This window comes from Callithrix jacchus, chromosome 18 (assembly GCF_049354715.1).
Source record: "Callithrix jacchus isolate 240 chromosome 18, calJac240_pri, whole genome shotgun sequence".
Lineage (NCBI taxonomy): Eukaryota > Metazoa > Chordata > Mammalia > Primates > Cebidae > Callithrix > Callithrix jacchus.
Genome location: NC_133519.1, coordinates 26509022 through 26525481, shown reverse-complemented (window position 1 = coordinate 26525481; position 16460 = coordinate 26509022). Strand labels below are relative to the sequence as shown.

The 16460-nt window shown below is 36.6% G+C and overlaps 1 protein-coding gene across 1 annotated transcript in view; it reads left to right on the top strand.

Moving 5' to 3' along the window:
• PAPPA2 (pappalysin 2) overlaps positions 1 to 16460 on the top strand; it is a 283586-nt gene that overhangs the window by 148494 nt on the left and 118632 nt on the right. The window contains exons 9-12 of the mRNA XM_054247490.2: positions 688 to 816; positions 4602 to 4693; positions 8306 to 8499; positions 10189 to 10335. Coding sequence (XP_054103465.2) covers positions 688 to 816; positions 4602 to 4693; positions 8306 to 8499; positions 10189 to 10335 — 562 coding nt within the window. The remainder of the gene's footprint in view (positions 1 to 687; positions 817 to 4601; positions 4694 to 8305; positions 8500 to 10188; positions 10336 to 16460) is intronic.

Below are 16460 nucleotides of genomic sequence, written 5' to 3'. Positions count from 1 at the left end.
CACCCAGGCTCTAGAGAGAATCTGACAAGCTCCTTGCATCTCTAGGGTCAATTGATAAAACTCTATTCCTGATACCTACACACTTTAGTAGGTTTGGAGGTGGGGAGTTGTTTAATGCATTTCTCATTGTGGAACTTCTTGCATCCTCCAAATTGTGGCAAAAGGTGTTCCTACCTTCTTTTATGAGGCAGTTGATCTTACTCCTAAGGATTCAGTCTCATCAACACAAGAATTCTCTTGAGAGAAACCTATGATTGCAGACCCAAGAAGGGGGCTTTCCTGAGCCCAGAATCTGAAGCTTTCATCTCCAGTTTCTTTGATTATTTGATGATACAGAAGACTGGTTTTTAAATTTGTGTGTATGTGTATGTGTGTTAACATGGTAAAAATGCACTTGAAATACTATCCTCATAGATTAACTAGGACTGTTAAGTTCATTGTTAACACAGCAAGCATTTACTGCGCATTTACTCTGTGCAATGCACAGATACAGAAATAAATATGGGTTCAAACCTTCTGGCGCTCAGTAAGACTGTGCCCTGAGCCTTGTTTTAGACAATGCAGCATATGTTTAACCTTTATGTTTCCCATGTTATTTCCCTTCAACTTCTGCAAATCATCAACGAAGGACTCAGGGCATGCCTCACTTTGTGGCTGTAGTGGTTACAAATCCTTTGGTGTCCACAGGGAAGTCACACCTGGGCAGATGTATCAGTACCAAGTTCTAGCCGAAGCTGGAGGAGAACTGGGAGAAGCTTCACCTCCTCTGAACCACATCCACGGAGCTCCTTATTGTGGAGATGGGAAGGTGTCAGAGTGAGTATTGTGTGTGTGTGTGTGTGTGTGTGTGTGCGCATGTGTGGCCAGGAACATTGTGCTCTGAACAGAAGTTTCAGGAGTTTGTCTTGTTTTGGAAATGTAGGGAATAAGGCATCATTTGATTCTAGTGTTGAAATTCTAAAATCTGGGACTTGGTTGTGTCAGGTCTTGATATCTGGCATCTCTACATAGTTACAGAGGGACCCACTTTTACTTATTGCTAGCCCCAGAGTATAGAGGTATTGAGGCTGATTCTCTGGGGGCCCTTTTCTGGCCTCAGCAAGTAACTACTGGATAGTGATTCAGGAAAGAAGTTTATGCAGAAGAAGGCTACTCATCAAACGATGCCGAAAGAGGATCTCTTTTGAACACATGGCCTATTCTACTAACTACTTGTGTGATCTGAGGAAATTTAGTACAGCTTTCAGATCTACAGTTTCTCATGTAACCCTTAGTAGAACCGATACCAGTATGATTTCCAGCTATTCTGTAAGCATCACCGAGGTAGAAATGGAATCACCCTTTCTGATTTTAACATCCCATGTTACTTTTCCCATTGCCCTTTTGTAATAGTAACATAGAGGACTAATTAATTCATTCTGGTTTACCTTCGACTTCCCCAGTTTTAGTACTAAGAACACCAAGTCCCAGGAAATCCTGGACAGTTGATTGTCCTACATCAACCTAAACTTAATGCTCATCTAGCCTTATTTGTTAATTATATAAAGCTGCTGGGATGAGGAGACTGGAAGCCAGACACTGTGATTTATCTTTTATTTTGCATCCTAATAAGATGGGTTATTTTTAATTTCTTAGACCAGGTGAAAATATATTGTATCTTGAAGCCCTAATGGAAATCAATTCTGTAGCCTTTCTTTGGATTCTGTCCCATCATTTAGCAGTCATAAACATTGTTTATGTCCCCAGTCTTCTAAGATCCTGAAACTATAGTAAGTCTAATCCTCGTCATAGAAGTATAAACCCTAAAATGTTTACAGCCCTCCATAATATGTGGAAGCCATTGAGGTCACCTCAATCTTGCTCATGTGCTGTCCCTTGCTGCCTAACTCAGCCTCAGCCTGCCACCATCCCTCCTTCATTTCAAATCATATTTCTCCCTGGGATTTCTCACATTGCAGAGGACAAGTCCACTTGCTACTGTTGTTGTTTTCTCTGTTTTGGTTGCTTCATTTTAAACCTGCAGCCCACCAGTTAATGTAGACTGCATGTGAAACACTCTGCCCCCTGCCCTAGTGTCTTCCAAGGCAGCTGTCTGATCGTGGCCACCCTGCAGACCAGGGTACCATTTCTGCCTGGAGGATGCAGGGCTGAAAAGGGTGGAAGGCTTTTTTCCTACCTTGATGTTGCACTGCTTGGCTACTGGGTCTCACATTGTTTCTTGAAACTCATGCCTGTGTTTTCTTCTCTGCGTAACTAGCACTTCCATCCAATGGGAAGGTATGTCCGAACTCCAAATCTGGCTTATCGGAAGGCCCCACATTACACATAAAATGAGAAAGAGCCATACCAATCATTCAATCACTTGGATATCACTTGTCAGTAGAACCATCAAAACAAGTACAATGCAGGACCCTGAAATTATAAACAGTATTCATACAGAAGTTAATTAATTTGTAGGAGCCACCAACCATAGGTGACACTTTTTGCCTTTGAAATATGGTAAATGCAGCTAAAAAACGGAATGTTTCATTGTATATAATTTTAAGTAATTTATATTTAGTTTAAAAGACAAAACTCAATTTGGTTATTGGAAAATCTTCAAGTATATTTGGAACAACTTGGGCAGGTAAATCTGCTTCAACTATAAATTTCATAAAATCTAAATACAGATAAAATAGTTGAATTCAGATGTGTTGTAAGTGAAAAATACTGTGTTTCATGGACAGTATGCAAAAATAATGTAACATGCCTCATTTTATACAATTGTACATTGAAATAGTGTTTTGAATATCTTGGCTTAGATAAAACATATTATTAAAACTAATTTTACTGGATTCTTTTTACTTTTTTTTTTTTTTTTTGAGACGGAGTTTCACTCTTGTTACCCAGGCTGGAGTGCAATGGCGCGATCTCGGCTCACCGCAACCTCCTCCTCCTGGGTTCAGGCAATTCTCCTGCCTCAGCCTCCTGAGTAGCTGAGATTACAGGCACGTGCCACCATGCCCAGCTAATTTTTTTGTATTTTTAGTAGAGATGGGGTTTCACCATGTTGACCAGGATGGTCTTGATCTCTTGATCTCGTGATCCACCTGCCTCGGCCTCCCAAAGTGCTGGGATTATAGGCGTGAGCCACTGTGCCCAGCCTGTTTTTACTTTTTAAATGAATTCTAGAAAAATATGAAATGTGGCTTTCATTACATTTCTGTTGGGCAGCATGACACAAGATGATACACAGCATGATTATATCGATAGTTTAGATTATCTTCAAAATTAAAATGTAATATTGCTGACCTCCAAGATTATTCCTAGACCCCTTGTAGAAAAACACAGATGAAGGTTATTTCTCTATAAACAAGCACATTAAGGCATAAAGTATTTAGAGACTTCTTGGATATAGCACACATTTAATTAGGTCCCCAGTGCAGTCCCTTTTCATTGAACCTCATTACATTTATGTAAAAAATGATTTGAAGTTTCCTTAATTTTTTTCATTAGGTCATTTTTCTATCTCTTTTAACCTTTCTCCATTTCCAATTGGCCATTTAAAGTGTGATTACTATATCACTGTATTCATAGCATATATTCCATTCATTTTAAACCATTCTCATTTATGATTATTTAATCTTTCATCCTTGTGAGATATACTTCAAACAATAGATTAGAGCTATTTGTGATGTCCAGGATCTGAAAACACTTTAACATTCCAAATCCTTTCTCTACTGAGTTAAAATATGTGTCCATTTTGGGCATTAAAAAAAAAATCAAGGAGAAAAAATGGTAACCCTCATCCATTTTGCAATAGCCAAATGTTGGTTCTTTTATAGGAGCATCAACCCAAACTTATATATTTTATTTACATAAATTGCTCATGTCCCTTTCACTATAAACTAACTGCCTCACCTCAATTTAAATGTCGTCGGTTGTATTTGCATTTGAGGTTGGAAACAAAAACATTTTTCTCTTAACATGTTTCTTCCCTGCAATATATGATGGCTGTCACCAGGTGGTAGTAGGGAGTAAAGACAGGGCCCTAAGACCTAGAGATGCCCTAGACTAGAGACCAGAGAAGCTGCTTAAGTCTCTGGGTTTATAAATAGGAGATTCATTACTAGAAAATCCTAATTTTCATAACCACTGCACCTTTATATAACAAAACAATGAAAGCATAAAGAAATATTATATAAAAAATAAATAGAAAATGAAACCACACAGACAGGCAGGCTTTCTTCTTACCATCATCAGCTATTTTAAGCTTTTATTCGTTACAGGGCTGGCAGGGCTTTTCTAAGCTTAAGACCCTCTTTCAGAAACACTGTCAGGACTCTGATGGATCTCCTAGATGCTTCAGAGACATGAGCTACTTGACTTCCAGGAATTCCCACAACCCACTGGACATGCCAGTCAACAGTCATTGCTTAAATTGTATATACTTTAAATATCCACATGTTTGTTTCTATTTTCTGTAAAAACATTATTCTAGCTCCTACTTTTTTCCAACTTGCACTTTTTAATATATGCTGAGAAATTGTAAGAATTTTAAATGATGATAAACAAGAAAAATTATTGTATGTATTATATATGCATGTACATTTTACTTTCAGAAGCCTGGGAGAAGAGTGTGATGATGGAGACCTCATGAATGGAGATGGCTGCTCCAAGGCGTGTAAGCTGGAGGAAGGTTTCAACTGTGTAGGTAGGTTCAGGAGTTCCAGTGTAAGATTGTATCCTACTTTTAGAGGTGTATTATTTTGTGAGTTCTTGATATCCTGAACATCTTGCTTAGTGATATTAATTTTTGATATGTCCCTTTTATGCCAGGCATGATTTATTTCACAGGTATTTTCTCATTCAATCCTTAGAATAACTACGGGGAAACCAAAGTGAGGCACAGAACTTAAATAAGTTGATTTCATTTATGCAGCTAGAAGTGGTAAAGTTAGCATTTGAGCTAAGGAAGTCCAGCTCTAGAATCTGCATGTTAAACTATTATGTTATACTGCTTCCTAGTTAACGTTACCAAGGATTTCTCTTGGGTCCTCCAGGGTAACACCAATATATCAGGTAAGTGGCACAATCATATGGACTCTACATACAAATTAGGGTAAGGAAACATTCTAAGTCAAAGTGAGTGTAAGAAATCTTTTGGTGACTGTTTAATATATTCTATCATGAAGAATAACAGAGGATCCTAACATATTTTAGCCTTGGAGAATCACTGGTAATAAATTTTAACTTTGATTCTAGAGTATAAGGTGATTTTTACTCTAGACTCTTGCCACTCCAGGAAGGCAGTCTACAACACTTTTCCAATTCCGATTAAAGCGATCATCAACAGGTTTCTTAGATGAAGATTACTTTCCATTGCCATCTACATACATTGCAATGATTTGGTGGAGCATAACCACACATTGAAGTTATTTTAAATAGCAGTAGATTTAAAAATATTTTAATGTCTTGAATCTTAAGATAAAGTAGAATGTGACTGTAATTATGTATAATTTATTAAAGTGTTAAGTACTGTAAGGAATATACAAATGTCCCTGCTCTCCAGAGCCAGACATGAATCATAGAATGTTGGTGGTCCTCCCTCCATAAATTCACCCATCCATTCATTTGAAAAAGGCCCATGTGTACCATGTGTTCAGCGGTACAATGTATTCTTTGTTATGTGCCATGGGTCTGATAGAGTCCCTGATCCTTTCATAAGTACAAATTTAGCAGTGACTTAGAGTACAGTTCCTCTATCTTACAGAAATCCCTCCTACCAAAGCATGAGAGATGAGTTTCTAGCTTCTGCTTACATAATTCTAGCAGTGAAGAATGCACCTTGAAACAGACCATTCTGTTTACAAATGGCCTTATCTGTTGTAAATTTTTTTTCCTTTTTTCCAGTTTGGAAACTGAGGCTCAGAACACTTTAGTGACTCATCTAAGGGCATACAATGAAATCTTTGCAGAGCCACCCCTGGAATTCACTTTCCTCATGCTTAATCAAGTGTGTTTTCCTTGCTATGAAACTACAGAGAATATATACAGAAGATTTTTTTTCTGTTTTATTTGACTACTATTCAGATATTTGAAATAACTCCCCATTATTCTCCTTTCCAATCCAAACATCCCCTCATGTGATTAGGTTTCCAGACCCTTTCTTATTTATCCCAAACTGGCATGCTTCATGTGGTCAGTGCCCAGAAGGGAATCCAATACTCCAGATGTGGTCTGGCTCTGCAGAATACACCAACCAATTACCTCCCTCTTCTGTACACAAGTATTTGTTAACACAACCTCTGTTAGCATTATTTCTTTTTGGTAGCCACATAGTGGTCTCATATTAAATACAATATATATTCTCCAAACACTGAACTTCCCTCAGTACAGCTCAAGTCTTATTTAACTTAATTAAGCAGACCTTGTTTTGTGTCTATCACATTTGATCTCATAAAGTTTGGCTATTTCCTTCAACCCCAGTAAGACTATATTTAAGTTGTTTATATTTAAATACTATACTTAAGATTATATTTAAATTATTTACAGGGTAAGGTTAAATGATATATTCCAGCATTTGCCATTTTTTTCAGTGAGTCATAAGTTCATCATATGCTAAGCACATAGTAATATCCTATCATTTCTCAAAAGATCAGGTTTGAAGGAACCATTGTAAAATATATTTTTTAAGTATTTGGCTATTTTCAGATGAATTTGGAAGAAACTCAGACAAAAATTTTAAGTCTTGTGCTCGAAAGAATAAAGACAAGAAGTAAGAAGTAGTTACTGGCTTATAAGTAGAAAAACAGAACGGGAGAAAACTATATGTATGCATAAAGAGAGAGAGAAAGAGAAAGATGGAGAGAAAGAGAGAGGGAGAGAGAGACTGAGAGATTGAGAAATCTCATGGGAAAGTCATTCCAAAAGCACATACATTGACTTGGAGAGAATGTTGAGTAAGTTTGATGAAATGCAGGAGTTGAAAGCCCAAAATAGATTTTCAACCAAGTCCTGTGGACAGTGGCTTATATCTGACAAGTAGAGATAGAGTTACCACAGAAGCCTCTTAAAGGAAATTGTTAAGAGAATAATTAGTAACTGTATGTTGATGGACAGCTGACAAATTACTGGAATAGCCCTGTGGCGGCGGTATGAAGAATTTAACATAAACAAGGAAATAGTAAGAGTAAACGTTAGTCATGGTCTTATTGAATACATAGATAGGTGTTGTTATTTTAACTCTTAATCTTACTTTCATCTCCTGTGTTTTTAAGTAGAAAATGGAAATTTGAATCGTATCATTAATATTAATTGTCTCATATTTTGGTTAAAAAATGCAACAGAACTTAAATGGCTTTGTGTTTCTCAGCTATGTACATTTCAAGGAAGGGTATCTATGTATCTATAAAGAGCCAATGCCATTCTCTTACTAGGAGTTATCGTATCAGCAAGAACAGAACTTGTCTAGTGCATATCAGCTGGTTTTACAACCTCTATATATTTTCTCAGATATTTATTTCTCACCTGTTTGCTTTTGAAGACAGCCCTTCTGTCTTAGATTGAGGCAGTATGGAGTAATAGCTGCTGAACCTGCATTCTGGTTCTTGGATTTAACCTTGATACAAATTCATGCTCTATTACTTATCATTCAAGAGTCCTTTACAAAATTGCATAAAATCATTGAGACTCAGGCTTCCTGTCATAAAAGAAAAAAAAAAAAAACACCTCACAGGGTTATCCTAAGACTAAAAAAAAATAATATATATGTAACCCTTATAAACCTGGAGCCTATATTGTCCAATTTAAGAGCAGTTTTGCAGTTGAAGAAACATAATTAAGCAAAAAGTGATTGAGAACAACCTCCTCTAATACTTTAATATTTCAAAAACTATGAAAAAGATTCAAAGGTATAATACATCACAGCATTTATTTGGAGTCGCTTTCTTCTTTTACCTACCTATCTTATATCTCTAGTTTCTCCTAAATATCTTACTCAACTATTACTTAAAATTTCTTTCCACACCCAGCATACAGCTGCTTTATTTCTTCCTGTTCTTTCTCCTCTAATCCCAACCCTTTTTGCACTTTTATCATGTAGGTGGATTCTACCTGTCTCCCAATGAGAAAGAATCCTTCTTCTTTAGGGATATGTGGGGTGTATGTATGTGTATTTGTGTGTTTGAAGTAGGCATTAGACTGGCAGACAATGCAGAGTTCTCTTTGGTGGGCTGGAGAAGAAGTGTTGTGGACATTCCCATGTTCATTTTTTTTCATGACGTATGAAAACACTCTTTCTGTGTCATACAATATTTCTTGGCAGGAGAGCCAAGCCTTTGCTACATGTATAAGGGAGATGGTGTATGTGAACCTTTTGAGAGAAGAACCAGCATTGTAGACTGTGGCGTCTACACTCCCAAAGGATACCTGGATCAGTGGGCTGCCCAGGCTTACTCCTCTTACGAAGACAAGGAGAAGTGTCCTGTTTACTTGGTAACTGGAGAACCTCATTCCCTGGTAAGTTCAGCCAGCTGAATAGAGTCAAGGCTGCACAAAATTGGAAAATGACTCCCCTATGCTTACACTTGGGCTCTGTGTTTGGATAATTTTATTTTAAAAGAAGGAAAAGAAGAAGTGAGGAGTTAGAAGGCCTAGGCAACATTACTGGATCTGCCAGCATTGCTATTATAATTACATGACGTTGGACAAGTCACTTTACCTCTCCGGGTCCCAATTTTCTCACATGGAAAATGGGTATAGTAACACGTTTTGCGCTGTTCAGTGGTTTGTTACAATGATCGAATGAGCTTTCAAATATGTATTAGAGATCAAAGTATAACTTGATTTTTAAAAGTTTTATTATTGAAGAAACCCTAGAGTTTTTGCTAGAAGTAAATCCTTGGGCGTATAATTTTTTCTGATTATCCACCTAAATAGATAGGAGATCCATCGACAGATCTACAATGCTATACCAATGACATCTATGAGATACAGTTGAAGACTGAAAAGAAGGTTAAAGGCTCACGACTCTTGGGAATCATTCTAGATACTTCAATAGTATCTGGAAAATAAACTCTTCCATTTATTAGAATAGGCAATACAGTGCTTTCACAGAAGTGAGATTTAGCCCTCTAGGTAATTTAGGCCAGAATGAAAGACGAGGATTGTATACTTGAGAAGACATCTTTGAAGAGATTGAGGAGCAAGCTAAGGTGGTGCTGCAGCTCAAGGATTTCATCCAGGACCCAGGGTCTTCTAGATTCCAGCTCTTTCATGCTTGGACACAGCCTTCTTCCTCCTGCTCAAAACACGGCTGCAGTTCTCCTAGGCATGAAGTCAGCATTTCAAGGAAGGAGGGGGCAGGCCAAACGGAAATAGATGCATGCCAGCTGAGTCTTTTGGGGTAGTGATAGCTTTTCTGGAAGTTCAACACTGTAAACTTCCACCCATCTCTTACTGGTCAGATCCAGGCCACTCATCACCTTTAGCTGTAAGGAACCCTGGGGAGATGAGCAGTTATAACCAGATACACTGTCACCTTGAACAGAATTGGAGTTTGTTAATAAAAAAAAGTAAGGGCAAAATAGATCCTGGTTGGCAACTAGCCATTGCTGCCACACTCTCTCAGCCTAATTCTGGCATCTTTCTCCTTCAAGTCCTGGCATCCGATGACAGAATCCAGGGAAGTTGGGAGATTCTGAGGTAATGACCGCTCTCTGAAGTGGCTTTTGGTCTAGGCTGTCTGTCTTCCCTAAGTGAAGTGGGAGAAATTTCCTGGAGTTTTACTTCTCTGGCTCCTTTACTTACATGAATCCTCAGTGGTTCCCCACCTCAGTAGCCTCACTTTTGGGGCCAGTAGATGCTGCCTGGTAAGGGCTTCATCATCACCCAGACAGACTTCCCTGGCTGTTCCTTGGGGCAGTTACCTGAAATATGCCAGGACTATTTGTAACCACCCAGTGGGCAAGACCCCTGGGCTAATGATAAGCTGAGAGATGTGTATGTTTTTCTGCCCTGGCAAGTTAGATCTTGATGTTAAAGAGAGCTGAGAAATTCTTCAAGGTTGAGAAAAGTTTCCTGCCAATAATGTGATTATTAGGCATTCAGAAAGAGAGAAAACCTCTGCTTTGAGCTGGAGAGTTTCATTGTCTTTACTTGTCTCTTCACACTCCATTCTTCAAATTGTTGGTTGAAATTGTATTTCAGATTTGCAAATCATACCATCCAGATTTACCCAGCTACCGTCCCCTAACTGGCTGGTTTCCCTGTGTTGCTAGTGAAAAGGAAACTCAGGATGACAGGAATGAGCAGCCAGAAGGCAGCCTGAAGAGAGAGGGTGAGGTCTGGCTCAAGGTAAGTGGGTCAAATGCATTTGGGTGACTTGTCATAAAATCTTCTTTTGTCATCTCAAAGTGTTTATATTTTGAGTTTATTTTCACCTCTCTGAATTGTGGACTTCTTTCTATTAATAGATGAGTAATCAGTTTATCAAAGTGCAACATACACACAGAAAAGTGCAAAAATCAAAAATGCACTTGTCGCAATGCAGTGAATTGTCGCAAAGTGAACTTCCTTTCTAATCACAACATAGATCAAAAGATAGCACATTCACATCACCACCCCCCAAAAGGCTCTCTCATATCCCCTCTTAGTTATTACACCACTGAGGTAGATACTATTTTTATTTCTATCATCATAGATTAGTTTTGTCTGTTGTTGAAATTTGTGTGAAAACACTTTACAGTATGTACTCTTTGCTACTGATTCTTTCTTATTTGGCATTATATTTGTGGGATTCATTCATGCGCCTTCACTAGTGTTCATTTGCATTGTGGTATAAGCACTGCAGTGTATGAATATACCACCATATATTTAACCATTCTAATATTGATGAATATTTGGATTATTTCTGTTTTATTTTTCTGTTATGCTATTATAAGTCATTGTGCTATAAGCATTTCTGTACATTTTTGTGGTGAATGTGTATCAACAGATGGGTATATTTGGAACTGCCACATTGCAAGTAGGCCAGCTTTGGTAAATAATCCCAAATAATTTTCCACAGTGGTTGTACTAATTTATACTCGCACCAGATGTTTTGAGTGTTTCAAATGCTTCACATTTTCATCAATATTTGGTATTTTAAGTCTCCATTTCAATGCTTTGTGGGATATGTAAAGGTATTGCCCTGTGGTTTCAGTTTGCGTTTGTGTGATGACTAATGACATTGGGAGTCTTTCAAATGTATGTCAGATAGTCATACATACTTTTTAAGGACATAGTCAAGTCTTTTGCTCAATTTTCCATTGAGTTTTCTGCCATTTTCTTCATAATTTATATTATTTCATTATAATTGTATCCATGTAAATTTTTTTCAGTAATATACTCTTTCATATCTTCAGCCAACACTATGGCTAATTTCTTGCCTTAAACACATCTTTAGATGAATTGAAGTATTGAAGTTCTATTCTTTTTTTTTTTTTTAAGAGACAGGGTTTTACTCTGTTTTCCAGGCTAGAATGCAATGGTGCCATCATAGCTTACTATAGCCTTGAACTCTTGGGCTCAAGAGAGCCTCTCACCTCCCAAGTAGCTAGGACACCAGTTGCTTGCCACTACACCCAACTAATTTTTAAATTGTACCTAGATATGGAGTCTAGAAAAGGCACCAACTCCTGCCAGTATCTAACATCAAACTCAAGTTAACCAAATTGTTGTCTTTAAACCTGGGCAAAGGAAATAATCAAAATAAACCACTTTCATGATACACAGGGGCAAGCTTGTATTCATTTAATAATTTTGCCTTTACCTAAATTAATATAATTTATTATATTCCTTTATACCAAATAATTTAAATGTTTAGCTACCTGTGAACTTCCTTTCCTGTCATTTTAAAAATTAGGCTGGGCTTAGGACATTTTTGTTTAAAACATTGCTAATTCTTTATGTTTTATTTTGCCTCCAAAATGTAAAATTGTTCAATTCCCCAAGGCCTAAAGACAATCATGGAAGAGGTGGATGTGTGAGTTTGTAAGGACCAGATTTGAGAGAGAAAATTAATTGAGACCCTCCAAATCAAAGACAGGCACATAGATGCCTAAACAAAATGCTTGTATTTTGTGTGACTAATTACTCCAAGCCAAGATTGTAGTCACCTAACACACATAAGTCAGTTTTATAACATTGTTTTTTTTTAACTTTAGTTTTGACTCTTATATTGCTTCAAAGAGGTTTAAAAGCTAATAAGTGCCTGCCCACCTTCATCCCATCTGGCCTAAAATAATTAATTAGCTATAAGTCTTTTAACTCTAAGTCCCTTGACCTTGGGGGGGTCCCACCAAAGGACATAGTGGACCCAAGGCAGATATAGCACACCACTCCGACATCAGGGTGAGACAAAAGGAAACCTTGGCTATTAATAATATTTCTGGAGTGCCTTGACACAAAGGGAAAATATAAACTAAAAAAAAAAAAAAATCCATAGCCCCTCCACAGACTGCGTAGATCTCCAGCTTGCCCAAAGGGAATCCCCTCCAAACACTAAAAAATCTAATTCAAGCCTGATGAGAAATAGGGGTCAGACACACCTCACTATGCTCCCAGCCCTTAATGTTTAAGCCAAGTTCAGAAGTCTTTCCAAATTACAAAAATAAAGTATTGCCCTTTCCTACACACAAAAAGAATAGTTTTTCTCTTCAGTCAGGACACTTAGCCTTATGGGGGGTGGAGGGGCAAAAAAATTTTTTAAAAAAGGATCCCTTGAGGATCAATTACAACCAAAATAGAAGGACCTCATCAGGTATTATTAAAAACCCTCACCATATTAAACTTTTAAAAATAACTACTTGGGTACACCTCTCCAAAATCCGTTTTTCTTTATGAGTCATAGGCACTGTAACCTACATCTGGGGACAAAACCATGACCTACCTCTGTAAACCTTTGAAAGGCTTCCAATACCTATTTAACACATGGCCAAAAGTAATAATGTGATATTGTGGATGGAAATAGGAGCATTAATTCTTCTCTTCTTCTTGATTATAGTATTTCTTTTTTATCACTTTGGCCAACTACCTTCTCCTAGAAAACATCTCTTGTATCCTTGTTGAATGTAGAGACTCTTCTAAGTCCCAGTTAGACACCATGTTGCCACTATTAATCCTGTTTGCTTTCTCAATTAACCTAATCCAGTGTGGGTGGAAGCAAAACTCTTTAATAAATATTTCAAAAATTATAGCATCAGGGAATCATCTTTGTGGTTACTAAATTTGTCATTAACATCCCCAGGATAGAAAATTCCACCTTCTGGCCCATCCAGAAAATTGGTTTGAATTGAATGATAACAGAAATAAGTTCATTGGAATTTTAAACAATAGAAACAAGAAGAATTAAAATGTTTCCTTTTCTGTGAAAAAAAAAAAAGAAAAACAAAACTTACCAAGAATAGTTTAAACATTGTTTGCCTTTTCCTTATTATATGACTTACATTACAAAGAAAGCAGTTTTTCTGTGTGTTAATGAATTGTCATATTTCTTGTGAAGTTTGAATCCACTTCTAACATTTTATCCTTTGCACTTTCAATGTTATGAAATATCTCTGAGAGATTTTTTAATATAAGTTCTTTTCTTGACATCACTTCTGGGACAGCATCTCTTTTTTTTGTTGCAACTTATTTTTTCATTTATGTCGATAATTTTACTTTCACTAACTTTCTCTGGCTGTAGACCTAAGAGTCTCTTGAATGGCAGGAGAGTCAGCATTCCCAGAGTCAGCTATTTCTTTTATAACTCCATTAATCTTGATTTAAATTTCACTTCCGAACATTATCATTTTTCATTTATTTGCTGCATGCTCATCTGTTTTGGCCACTTCCTTCTTTTGATTATCCATTTTTGTAAAGTGTCATTTAAGTTTATCACTAGGAGACAAAATGGCAGCATAAGTATACACTTTTTAGTTTCTGTGTGAGTGAAATACCCAGTGACCAATCAGTGACAGACTTTGAAAGAAGTGATGTGATTGGACACCCATCATTACTCACATCTGTCATTCACATGGTGATTTTTGGATGGAAGGACTAATACTGAAGTTGATACTTTATACAGTTAATATACTGTGCAAAGTGAAATTTGAAGCATGTTCTTGGGAGATCGGTTTTAGTTAGCTAAATTGTTATAACTGATATTCATGCATATGGGAACTATGTAAATTGGAAACTGTCAGAATATAATTTTAGAATTTTTATGTCTTCTGGGTGAACATTCTCTTTTAAAACCAACAAACACTTTAGAACCCCTCTTAGGGATACTTCTTGCTTTATATAACTTTTGTCTGGTTTTATTGTAGCCATATCTATACTGAATAACATTTTATATTTGTGTATTGTGTCTTCTTTCATACTATTACTTTTAACTTTTCTTTGTAATTATATTTAATATGGTTAGTTTGTTATCAACATATTATTATATATATATGGAATCTAAAATTCTCTGTTTTCTAGTTGGAGAACTAGGTACAATTACATTTAAAGTATTTAACAATGTTTAGTTTAAACTTGCCAACTTACTGTTTGTTACTCATTTGTTCTATATGCTTTTTATTTGTCTATTTCTTGCTTTTTTAAAAAAATACATAGTTTTATTATGTGATTTCTCAATCTATCAGTTTGTTAGTGTGTTAGGGTTCTCCAGAGAGAAGCAATAGCATGTATATAGATATAAGTGGATAATAGGAGGATATTTATCAGGAAAATGGCTCACACAGTTGTCTCATGATAGGCCCTCGGCAAGCTAGAGACCTGGGGATGCTGGTAGCATGACTCAGTCCAAGTCCCAAAACCTCAGAACCAGGGAAGCCAATGGCATAATTCTGTTGGAGGTCAAAGGCTCAGGAACCCCAAGAATCTGCTGGTGCAAGTCCCAGAGTCTAAAGGCTTAAGAACCCAGAGTTCTGATGTCCAAGAGAAAAAGAGGAAGTTTCCTGCTCTGGAAGAGGAAGAAAGATAATTCTTACCTCTTTCACCAGTTTGTTCCATTTGGGCCCCCCGCTGATTAGATGGCATTCATCCACACTGAGGGTGGAGTTTCCTCTCCCGGTCCATTGAATCACATGACAGTCTCCTCCAGAAACACCATACAAACCCAGAAATAATGCTTTACCAGCCATGAAGGCATCTCTCAATCCAGTCAGGCTGACATTTAAAATTTATCATCACAGTGAGCTATACTTTTATTTTCCATGTGGTTAGTCTTGAGGTTCAGCATGCATTCTCACTTGTTAAGAGTTTAAGTTAGTACTCTCACAATTTTATAATCAGTAAGAGTACCTTAGAATGCTTTGCCTCCATTTATTGCCTTCCGCATTTTTAAAGTACTCTGGGTTTAAATTTCCTAGTATTTACCCTCTACAGTGCTCTTCAACCCTTTCTACGTTTCTATGATTCCATTATTTTCCTTTAGCTTGGGTAAATTCATTTTTATTATTTCTTTTAATGTGGGCCTGCTGGCAATGAGTTCTTTCAGGTTTTGTATGGCTAAAATATTTCCATTTGACATTCATTTTCAAAGAATATCTCTGTACAAAATTCTAGGTAGCCAGTTGTTTTCTTTTATCATTTGGAAGATGTTATCCCGTTGTCTTTTCACGTCCATACTTTGGAAAGTTAGCTGTACAGCTGATATATATTTCTTTGAAGGCAATGTCTTTTATTCTCTGGTGCTCTTAATATATTCTCTCTGTCTTTTGTCTTCAACAGTCTTCTATGATGTTCCCAGGCCTACCTGTCTTTGCATATATCTGGCTAAAGATTTGTCAAGCTTCTTCAATCTGTAGCTTAGTGTCTTCGTTTTGGGAAAAAAACAAAACAAAAAACATGTTTCAAGTATTCCTTCTGCTCATTTACTTTTTTTCTTGTTGCATACACACACACACACACACACACACATTTATATATATATTACACCTTTTTTGCTTTGTACTTTTTACCTTCTCCATTCTTCTATGTGTTATTCCCTTCTTATTCTTATTCCCTGTAGTCTGAATATTTTACATTGAGCTATCTTCTGTTTTAGTAATCCCAAATTTTGCTTAATATAATCAGCAAACTATTTATTAAATCCTCAGTTTTGTTACTGTATTTTTAATTCTGGAATACCTATTCAATTTTTCCTGTATATTATTTGTGAAATTCTTCATCTTACAGTCTATTTAAAATCATATTAATCACAATGATTTTTGAGTCTGCATCTGATAACACCAATATCTTGATTCAGAGGTCTAAGTTGACTTTTTTTAAAAAGTTGTGTTTATTTTGGCTTTTCTACTATTATACTAATGTTTTAAGTGAATATCAGACACAATAAATTGTAGAGGCTCTAGCTAATAATATCTTCAAGATTTTTTTTAGACATCTAGTAAGATTTGGGAAGGATTACTCTAATTCAGTAAGTAATTAAGATAGCTTAAGCTTGTGCTTCTTTA